Raw genomic sequence first — 11115 nt, 5'->3', positions numbered from 1 at the left:
TTTTTTTTCGTCCACCACTATAGCATTTGGTGACTCTGCCTGAGCTATTATAACGATTTAAGGTACGATACACAAACATTTTATTCACATTGAGATATTTGAGCTCAAGCACAATAGCTAGTTGTAATTTTCCAACCAAATATAATGCAATCACACTTATTTTTTAATTCCATTTCGAATAATATTAGTTCTATAAAACTTAGACGCAAATGCTTGTGGTAACTTGTAAACAATATAAATAGCTGTCATTCATATGAATTTGACGTAGTTGGCAATATCAGTTTGACAAACATATCTCTGTGTAATTTGTAACACTTCAATCGCCTAACCCTTTATATTATTAAGAATTTTTTAATATTTATCATAGATTCGCGTATCAGTAAATAGATACATAAATCTTCGCAGGTAGTATAATCTAAGTTACAATAATATTAATATTATATTTGTTACTAATAAAAATGTACAAAACAAATAACGTTGCCAGGTCAATAGCATAAAGTTTCATAATTACCTTTTTGAAATCAAGAAACTAATAATTTTGTGCCAAATATTTGTATTTATTATTAAATAAATGTGATACAATTATTAAAAAACATTAATATTCATAATATAAAGAAGGAAACATATAAAAAATAATTATTTTTCTTTTAAAAGTTTTAAAATTTATTTATTTATTTACTAAACATCTTATAAAATTTTCAAAATGGTAACACCTAATTTATCTCATTAGAAATTCTGGTATGTACCAACAATCGCTGCCATACCGACATAATTGACTATTTCCCCTAAATATACTCGAACTCGCACACGGCCTAAATGTTTACTATTATTATCATAGTTACTATTTCAATATTTTGGTATTGTAATATTTATTATTATAGATAAATTATTTAAAGGTAGAGTTTTTAAAATTTGTATCTGAATTAGTTTTATAAAATATTCTATATTTTATAAAAGATTTATGGCAGTAGATGGAAAACATCCGAAGCCACTGTGTGAGTCTTGAACCTACTAAAACTAGCTCTTAGGAATGACTATGGAAGATTGCAGCCGCAAGTTTATATATATACTTCAGTATCTATTTAAATGTTATCCATATCCATGTTAGTTTATAAAAAAATTCATCTTAAATTTTAACATTTTATGTCGTATATCACTCCTTATAAAAATGTTAGAATACGCACATCTAATTTTAATTTTATTTTAATTATAAAGTAATAAAAAGAACATTTTTTTTAAATATACATATTTAATAAAATACTTATAATAGTCAAAGTTAAATGATTAAATTATAATTATAAAAGAAAAAGTAAAATGATTTCATTCTTATATATTTTTAATCATGTATGTAGATATAATTTTTTTTTATGAATTCTATTAAGTAGGATACGTACAGTTGTTATATTCGAATGATATTGAAAACTATAAATTTAATTGCTGATATGTTATTAATAACGTTTATATATAATAATTTTTCACATGATTAAAAATTATTTAAAACTTGTAATAAAATTTTAAAAATAATACGTATAGAAAATCTTAAAACATATTTTAAAGTAAACGAATTCAATGTAACATGTTAACATTATGGATGGATATCTAATCTCAAATAGACACTATTTGATATAATTAAAAGTGATAATCTTATATTCTAATTAAAATACAATATATTTATTTATAATTATTTCTATTAGTGCTTTAAAATTTTAAACTTTTATATAAATTGAGTTAATATTTCAAAATAGGATAAAACATAAGCATTCAAAATGTTAAAACTGACGTTTTTATGCATCTCGTGTTTTATTAAATTTGCATTTATAAATATATGAAATATATAAAACCATATATATAATTTAACAGAGAATTGAATAAACTATTTAATAAATAATTTAATATATAAATTATACAAAAGATAACTTTAAAATATTCTAATTTATTAACAAGTTCAACTATAGATTTACAAAATTTAAAGTTTAAACCAATTTTTATATATTTTATATAATTATAATTAGTATAAAAATGAATGTAATAAAATATTCAATATCTTCTTTACTTAATTTGATTTAAATAATTGTGTTTAATTTACTTGGTCTATTTAAAATTAATAATAAATGTTGAAAAATTTTTTCAAACTCAGTAGAAATATGTATTAATGAAAAATTTTTATAAATGCGCTCTTCTCGGCGCTTCGTACAAAGTGAGCTAAGCTACCATAAAAATGCGAAAAAATATTCATAAGTAAGAATATTACGGAATATTAAAAAGCAAATATGTCTGAAGCTGTTGCCGTTGCAAATACAGATTCTCCAAAGGAGGTAACTGCCGTTCCTGAAAAGAAAGTTGCTGTTAAAAAGGCAACAAAAGTAAAAAAACCTTCTGCAGCTCCATCAACACAACAAATGGTTGATGCATCTATCAAGAACTTGAAGGAACGCAGCGGATCTTCATTGTTGGCAATTAAAAAGTATATAAGTGCCACATATAAATGTGATGCCCAGAAATTGGCTCCATTTATTAAAAAATATTTGAAAACTGCTGTAGCTAATGGCAAATTGATACAAACAAAAGGAAAAGGTGCATCTGGTTCATTTAAATTATCAGCTGCTGCTGCTAAGTCTCCTAAATCGTCTGTCGAGGGTAAGAAAAAGAAGGTGCCATCAGGTGTTACGAAGAAGAAGGTTACTGCATCATCTGCAGGTACTAAAAAGTCAAAGGCAAAGGTATCTGGAGAGAAAAAACCTAAAAAATCTGCGGCAGCTAAGAAGAGTGTTGAAAAGAAAAAAACTGAGAAAGCTAAAGTTAAAAGTGTTAAAAAGATTGGATCTGTTAAGGCTAAGCCAGCTAAACCAAAGTCTACTTCTACAAAAGCTAAAACGGCCGCAAAACCTAAAAAAACTGCCGTTAAAAAAACATCAGTCAAGAAAACTGCTGCAAAAAAATAATTTTAAAAATCAAACTTTAAATTCATCAAAACAGCCCTTTTTAGGGCTACAAAATATGTGTAAAAAGAAGATAAGAAGATTCATTATTTATTTATTTATTTATTTATTTTATAAAATGTTTTAGTATATGGTATACCTATTGCGTTTATTAATGACCGGTCACTAAAGATTGAATAATCACCTATCGAAGTTAGGAATTCAATCCAACTCAGACTGCAGATACTGTAGAGAAGAGAGAAACTGCATACCATGTGCTTGGGTAGTGCCCACTGATGCACAAACGGAATAAACACCTAGGAGGGTATTTCATGGATCATAAATATTCAAGACTAGGAAAGATGGACTTTATATTGTCTTTTATTAAAGAAAACGGACTTGGAGAAACACTCTAACCCGAGTAATGGGCACAATATACCTTGTAGGTCACAGTGCACGATCATTTCTTTTAATAATACCTCATGAATAATATGAAGAAATTCTTTTATTCTGTAATGCGCTATAAATTTAATCTCTAATAAGCAAACAAAAATTCTTTATGCATTTAAAAAAATTATATTCTCTTATTTAGACATTATGTGCAATACTTCACATCATTCTTAAGTTAATAAATATTTATCTTATTCTATTATATTTAATATCCAATTATTTATTTATTATAGTAATGACCATAAAATATTATATATCAAAATATGTCATTTATTTGATGAAATACTCACTTGTATATATTTTATTCACTTAATTTCATTTTTAAATTCTATTTTAAATAAATAAAAATAGTGGTTTATGCTAATTTTATTTATTATTATATAATGCTTCTAATTACACTTGTTAATTTATAACTAACACACCACACTCGGTACTCACTTGCAAGACGCTGCAAATTACTTAAAGATAACTTTAAAATATTCTAATTTATTTCAATAACAAGTTCTTTTATTTCTTTTCTTTATATAATATTGTCATAATTCACTTAATTCATATACGAATTTTTTTCACTTTCATTTTCCCCGGAAGCAGTTTGCTTGTTGAACACTTGGATTTGGATTAAGATTAAGATTCAGATTCAGTGTGAGATTTGAATTCACTAAAACCACCTCTTAGGAATGAATGGAGAAAATTTTCACACCATTGTGTGGAAACTTCAAACTGCAATATCTAACAGTCCGCAAATTACTCATATACGTCAGTTCTATTTATCTTATTCTATAAAAAAATTGAATGAGAATTATAATTAAGCCCGTAAGAAGCTAGTCCACATATATACTGCTAATGTAACAAAGAAATTGAGAATTATAATAAATATTTTGTACTTTGTTAAACTGATCATTTTAATTATAAATTATACTCGACAGACATAAACCGATCAGGCTAATAATAAATTTTATTTTTTTTATAATATTAGAAAAATACCAACACATATATATGTAAATTTATCTCTTTAAGTGTAAGATTATTTGGGTCCTGAAAAGGACCATTGGGCAATATATTATTGCATTATTAAATCAATAATTGATTATTTGCTTAACCTCCAAAACCGTATAAGGTACGGCCTTGTCTCTTTAAAGCATATACGACATCCATGGCTGTAACAGTCTTCCTTTTGGCATGTTCTGTGTATGTAACAGCATCACGGATCACATTTTCCAAAAATACTTTCAATACTCCACGAGTTTCTTCATAAATCAAACCAGAAATACGCTTAACTCCGCCTCGGCGAGCTAAACGTCTGATAGCTGGTTTCGTAATTCCTTGGATGTTATCACGAAGAACTTTGCGGTGACGCTTAGCACCACCTTTTCCTAATCCTTTGCCACCTTTACCACGACCAGTCATTTTGTATTTAAATTTTTATAGATATGGTAGAACCGTTCGAATTCAAATTCAAACAATAAATGAAGTGACGACAGATGATTGACGACTATTTATAGAAAATATAAGCACTACGAAAGATATGAAAAATATTGGGTAAAACAAAACAAAACATAAGAAAACAAAACAAAAAGAATAAGCAATATGAGAAACAATGAATGTTAAAACATGTGAATAGTTGAAACAGAACATCCAGGTATGATGAGAAAATTGAGCTATTCAATTGCGCTATTTTTTAAAATACCATATTGTAACATATCTCATAAATTATGGCTCGTACAAAGCAAACTGCTCGTAAATCGACTGGTGGTAAGGCACCACGAAAACAATTGGCTACCAAAGCCGCACGTAAAAGTGCACCAGCTACTGGAGGTGTGAAAAAACCACATCGTTATCGTCCAGGAACTGTAGCTTTACGTGAAATTCGTCGCTACCAAAAGAGTACTGAGCTCTTGATTCGCAAATTGCCATTCCAGCGTTTGGTCCGTGAAATTGCACAAGATTTCAAAACTGATTTACGTTTCCAGAGTTCTGCTGTAATGGCTCTTCAAGAAGCTAGCGAAGCATACTTAGTGGGTCTTTTTGAAGATACTAACTTATGCGCAATTCATGCCAAACGCGTTACAATTATGCCAAAAGATATTCAATTGGCTAGACGTATTCGTGGAGAACGTGCTTAAGATTGGAAGCAATATAATTTTATAAATATACAAAAATCGGTCCTTTTCAGGACCAAAATTATATAAAGAAAAGAGATAAATAAATGACATGACTTATCCAGGGTTTGAAATTGCTTGACTATTTTCAATTGCTTATTTTTGACTATGAAAATAAAATAAGCAAAATGTAAATGTAAATGTAAATGCAACAATTATAATAGTAAGTTTATTCAAAGAAAAGAGATAATGATAAATTATATCATATAGATATAGTATAGACATAGCTATTAGAAGTAGCATAATATATATTAATATGTATCATATGTATACTATTATTAGTATCATATAGTATATCATTAGACATAGAATGTTTCACGTCATAACATTTAATTGAATCAATATGTTTTATTTTTCTTTTGCTGTAAGCAGAAAGCATCAAAAGCCATAATGTAATGTAAATGACTTGAACTTACTAAAAGAACGTTTAAGGAATGAGTTGTAAAAGAGCTCCCATGAAATTGTATGTTTTCAAATTTAAAGCACGAATGCAAATATAGAATATATCAATTTAAAAGCGATGATAGTACTAAGACTGATGATAAGGATTAACACTCGTTAATTCAAGAGTTAACTCTATTTAGCAGGTTATATTATCCATGATCAAAAAACTGTAAGATCGTCAAAACTGACAGAAATTAATTTGTTGATTGAATCATTTATTCACTAACAACCAAACGATAGCTGATAATTCATGAAGAGACTGTCAAAGTTTTTTTTTATTTTTTTTCTTCTATCAGTAGCCTCTTAAAAGAAATATCAAAAACAAAATATATATCATATTTATATTATTATTATGTTGAGGTTAATTGAGTCAGTGCACTTGAGCACTTTTACTTTCTATTAACAATAATCCTTGTCTGGATTATTGTTTATAACTTTATCAGATCTGCGTACCTCCCCGAGGAGCTTGCAACCATTCTGAGATTCAATAACGCGGTATTGGTAAGCCTGTCAGTTTTCGTAAATAATTTCAGGAATCTATACATATTTATAATATAGAGAAATTATCAACTCAATTGAATATTTTTGTGGCCCTGAAAAGGGCCTTTTGAATAAGTGGTGTTTGTTTGATATAACGCAATTTACTTGGAACTAGTATACTTAGTGACAGCTTTTGTTCCTTCACTAACTGCGTGCTTAGCCAGTTCACCGGGAAGTAAAAGACGAACAGCAGTTTGAATCTCCCGACTAGTAATGGTGGAGCGCTTATTGTAGTGTGCTAAGCGCGAAGCCTCAGCAGCAATACGTTCGAATATGTCATTCACGAAGCTGTTCATGATGCTCATGGCTTTCGATGATATACCAGTATCGGGGTGGACTTGCTTTAACACTTTATAAATGTAGATAGCATAGCTCTCCTTCCTCCTGCGCTTCTTCTTCTTATCGTTTTTGGTTATATTTTTCTGAGCCTTTCCATCTTTTTTGGCTGCTTTTCCGCTAGTTTTTGGTGGCATGATTTCTGATTTTAAATTTTAATCGTCGATTTGGGGCAATTTCCGTTTCTATATAAACATTTTTCAAACGAAAGTTTAAAGCAATTTTTTATTTTAAATTGCGTTTAGAAAAAGTATATGAGATAATTTGTCGGCATCATTAAAAAAAAATAGATCCAATTTTTATAAATCTCAACTACTAGAAACTCAACTCAACTATGTCTGGTCGTGGTAAAGGTGGTAAAGTTAAAGGCAAGGCAAAGTCACGATCAAATCGTGCTGGATTACAATTTCCAGTTGGTCGTATTCATCGATTATTGCGTAAAGGCAATTATGCTGAACGCGTTGGTGCAGGTGCTCCAGTCTACTTAGCTGCCGTTATGGAATATTTGGCTGCTGAAGTTCTTGAATTGGCTGGCAATGCAGCACGCGATAATAAGAAGACAAGAATCATTCCTCGTCATTTACAGTTGGCCATACGTAATGATGAAGAATTGAACAAATTATTGTCTGGTGTTACAATTGCACAAGGTGGTGTACTACCAAACATTCAGGCTGTACTTTTGCCAAAGAAAACAGAAAAGAAGGCTTAAATTATTTTATTTTATTTATTAAAATACGAATACATATACGTGGAGAATTAACTATCAATTAATCCGTCCTTTTCAGGACGACAAAATTTATTTTATTAAAGAAAATGTATTTCATTAAATCAATTGATATAAATATTGTACATACTATCATACCTACCCTACTAACTTACACAAGCCATACTTTAAAACACTTAACAATCAATCATTTCTTGCCTCGCCCTTCTGTTCCGTTACATTCCTGGAAGACCTTCATGAAATCGAAATCTTCGAAAATTGTAAATCAGCCTACATAACAGATAAAATACATAGCATTGTTAGTGTATAACTTAACACTGCGTTTTGCTACATAGTAATAATTTTTTTTTTTGTTTTTGGGCAGCAGGTATCAACCAGTTTTTATACATACGAGTGTGTATGCGTTCCAATTGACTTCCTAGAAAGCAGGTTCGCTGTGCCACTATTTTTTAAGAATGCAAGTTTATTATTCAGGGTCAGATAATTGAAGTGTTACCTATTCAAGCGATCACATTATTTTTTTATTGATTCAAATTACAAAAATTTGTGAAAATAATTAAAATTTCACAATCCATTCACTCTAGCTTGATGTGGCCACCTTTTGTCTTGACTATGGCTGTGATCTTCCAGTATTTTGGCCTATTCCTGAATAAAAGCTTTCTTCAGCGTATCGAAACTGGCTTATTTTTTAGTTCTCAACTTGCTCTCCAAATTGGCCCAGCGTAACAACTCCTTTGCTCATTCGAGTCTAACTTTTTGTTGCTTTGGTGCAAGATCTTGTGCCTTGGAACTTTTAAAGCTTTACCTTGAGCTTATTTTGGAAAATGCGTCAGATGCTTCGTTCAGATATTATCGGTTCTTTGGCCATTTGATTAGTACTACGACGTGGATTTCGTTTAAGTCGAGCCTTCACTTTCCGAACCATTTTAGGCAATGTTGCTGTTTTTTTTTTGTCCACCACTATAGCATTTGGTGACTCTGCCTGAGCTATTATAACGATTTAAGGTACGATACACAAACATTTTATTCACATTGAGATATTTGAGCTCAAGCACAATAGCTAGTTGTAATTTTCCAACCAAATATAATGCAATCACACTTATTTTTTAATTCCATTTCGAATAATATTAGTTCTATAAAACTTAGACGCAAATGCTTGTGGTAACTTGTAAACAATATAAATAGCTGTCATTCATATGAATTTGACGTAGTTGGCAATATCAGTTTGACAAACATATCGCTGTGTAATTTGTAACACTTCAATCGCCTAACCCTATATATTATTAAGAATCTTTTAATATTTATCATAGATTCGCGTATCAATAAATAGATACATAAATCTTCGCAGGTAGTATAATCTAAGTTACAATAATATTAATATTATATTTGTTACTAATAAAAATGTACAAAACAAATAACGTTGCCAGGCCAATAGCATAAAGTTTCATAATTACCTTTTTGAAATCAAGAACCTAATAATTTTGTGCCAAATATTTGTATTTATTATTAAATAAATGTGATACAATTATTAAAAAACATTAATATTCATAATATAAAGAAGGAAACATATAAAAAATAATTATTTTTCTTTTAAAAGTTTTAAAATTTATTTATTTATTTACTAAACATCTTATAAAATTTTCAAAATGGTAACACCTAATTTATCTCATTAGAAATTCTGGTATGTACCAACAATCGCTGCCATACCGACATAATTGACTATTTCCCCTAAATATACTCGAACTCGCACACGGCCTAAATGTTTACTATTATTATCATAGTTACTATTTCAATATTTTGGTATTGTAATATTTATTATTATAGATAAATTATTTAAAGGTAGAGTTTTTAAAATTTGTATCTGAATTAGTTTTATAAAATATTCTATATTTTATAAAAGATTTATGGCAGTAGATGGAAAACATCCAAAGCCACTGTGTGAGTCTTGAACCTACTAAAACTAGCTCTTAGGAATGACTATGGAAGATTGCAGCCGCAAGTTTATATATATACTTCAGTATCTATTTAAATGTTATCCATATCCATGTTAGTTTATAAAAAAATTCATCTTAAATTTTAACATTTTATGTCGTATATCACTCCTTATAAAAATGTTAGAATACGCACATTTAATTTTAATTTTATTTTAATTATAAAGTAATAAAAAGAACATTTTTTTTAAATATACATATTTAATAAAATACTTATAATAGTCAAAGTTAAATAATTAAATTATAATTATAAAAGAAAAAGTAAAATGATTTCATTCTTATATATTTTTAATCATGTATGTAGATATAATTTTTTTTTATGAATTCTATTAAGTAGGATACGTACAGTTGTTATTCGAATGATATTGAAAACTATAAATTTAATTGCTGATATGTTATTAATAACGTTTATATATAATAATTTTTCACATGATTAAAAATTATTTAAAACTTGTAATAAAATTTTAAAAATAATACGTATAGAAAATCTTAAAACATATCTTAAAGTAAACGAATTCAATGTAACATGTTAACATTATGGATGGATATCTAATCTCAAATAGACACTATTTGATATAATTAAAAGTGATAATCTTATATTCTAATTAAAATACAATATATTTATTTATAATTATTTCTATTAGTGCTTTGAAATTTTAAACTTTTATATAAATTGAGTTAATATTTCAAAATAGGATAAAACATAAGCATTCAAAATGTTAAAACTGACGTTTTTATGCATCTCATGTTTTATTAAATTTGCATTTATAAATATATGAAATATATAAAACCATATATATAATTTAACAGAGAATTGAATAAACTATTTAATAAATAATTTAATATATAAATTATACAAAAGATAACTTTAAAATATTCTAATTTATTAACAAGTTCAACTATAGATTTACAAAATTTAAAGTTTAAACCAATTTTTATATATTTTATATAATTATAATTAGTATAAAAATGAATGTAATAAAATATTCAATATCTTCTTTACTTAATTTGATTTAAATAATTGTGTTTAATTTACTTGGTCTATTTAAAATTAATAATAAATGTTGAAAAATTTTTTCAAACTCAGTAGAAATATGTATTAATGAAAAATTTTTATAAATGCGCTCTTCTCGGCGCTTCGTACAAAGTGAGCTAAGCTACCATAAAAATGCGAAAAAATATTCTAAGTAAGAATATTACGGAATATTAAAAAGCAAATATGTCTGAAGCTGTTGCCGTTGCAAATACAGATTCTCCAAAGGAGATAACTGCCGTTCCTGAAAAGAAAGTTGCTGTTAAAAAGGCAACAAAAGTAAAAAAACCTTCTGCAGCTCCATCTCATCCATCAACACAACAAATGGTTGATGCATCTATCAAGAACTTGAAGGAACGCAGCGGATCTTCATTGTTGGCAATTAAAAAGTATATAAGTGCCACATATAAATGTGATGCCCAGAAATTGGCTCCATTTATTAAAAAATATTTGAAAACTGCTGTAGCTAATGGCAAATTGATACAAACAAAAGGAAAAGGTGCATCTGGTTCATTTAAAT

At 28.0% G+C, this 11115-nt stretch overlaps 6 protein-coding genes across 6 annotated transcripts; 4 read left to right on the top strand and 2 right to left on the bottom strand.

The window, feature by feature from the left end:
- The first annotated feature begins 2220 nt into the window (after positions 1–2220).
- On the top strand, positions 2221–2942 carry LOC119663775 (histone H1-like). The gene has a single exon (XM_038073377.1). It carries the CDS (start codon positions 2271–2273, stop codon positions 2940–2942), a length of 672 nt encoding a protein of 223 aa, XP_037929305.1. The 5' UTR covers positions 2221–2270.
- A 1521-nt stretch (positions 2943–4463) lies between these two features.
- Positions 4464–4775, bottom strand: LOC119663780 (histone H4). Its single transcript, XM_038073382.1, has one exon. The coding sequence runs from the start codon at positions 4773–4775 to the stop codon at positions 4464–4466; it is 312 nt and encodes a 103-aa protein (XP_037929310.1).
- Positions 4776–4996: 221 nt separating this feature from the next.
- On the top strand, positions 4997–5518 carry LOC119663776 (histone H3). Its single transcript, XM_038073378.1, has one exon. The coding sequence runs from the start codon at positions 5081–5083 to the stop codon at positions 5489–5491; it is 411 nt and encodes a 136-aa protein (XP_037929306.1). The 5' UTR covers positions 4997–5080; the 3' UTR covers positions 5492–5518.
- Positions 5519–6564: 1046 nt separating this feature from the next.
- On the bottom strand, positions 6565–6999 carry LOC119663778 (histone H2B). The gene has a single exon (XM_038073380.1). It carries the CDS (start codon positions 6982–6984, stop codon positions 6613–6615), a length of 372 nt encoding a protein of 123 aa, XP_037929308.1. The 5' UTR covers positions 6985–6999; the 3' UTR covers positions 6565–6612.
- Positions 7000–7125: 126 nt separating this feature from the next.
- LOC119663777 (histone H2A) lies at positions 7126–7580 on the top strand. Its single transcript, XM_038073379.1, has one exon. The coding sequence runs from the start codon at positions 7182–7184 to the stop codon at positions 7554–7556; it is 375 nt and encodes a 124-aa protein (XP_037929307.1). The 5' UTR covers positions 7126–7181; the 3' UTR covers positions 7557–7580.
- A 3176-nt stretch (positions 7581–10756) lies between these two features.
- Positions 10757–11111, top strand: LOC119663779 (histone H1-like; the record flags this gene model as incomplete). The annotated part of the gene is made up of 1 exon (XM_038073381.1): positions 10757–11111. A coding segment is annotated over exon 1 (330 nt), but the record flags the coding sequence as incomplete, so codon positions are not given.
- Positions 11112–11115: the final 4 nt, after the last annotated feature.

Source organism: Teleopsis dalmanni, unplaced genomic scaffold, assembly GCF_002237135.1.
Source record: "Teleopsis dalmanni isolate 2A unplaced genomic scaffold, ASM223713v2 unscaffolded_contig_0877, whole genome shotgun sequence".
Lineage (NCBI taxonomy): Eukaryota > Metazoa > Arthropoda > Insecta > Diptera > Diopsidae > Teleopsis > Teleopsis dalmanni.
This window is presented reverse-complemented; position numbering and strand designations above follow the sequence as displayed.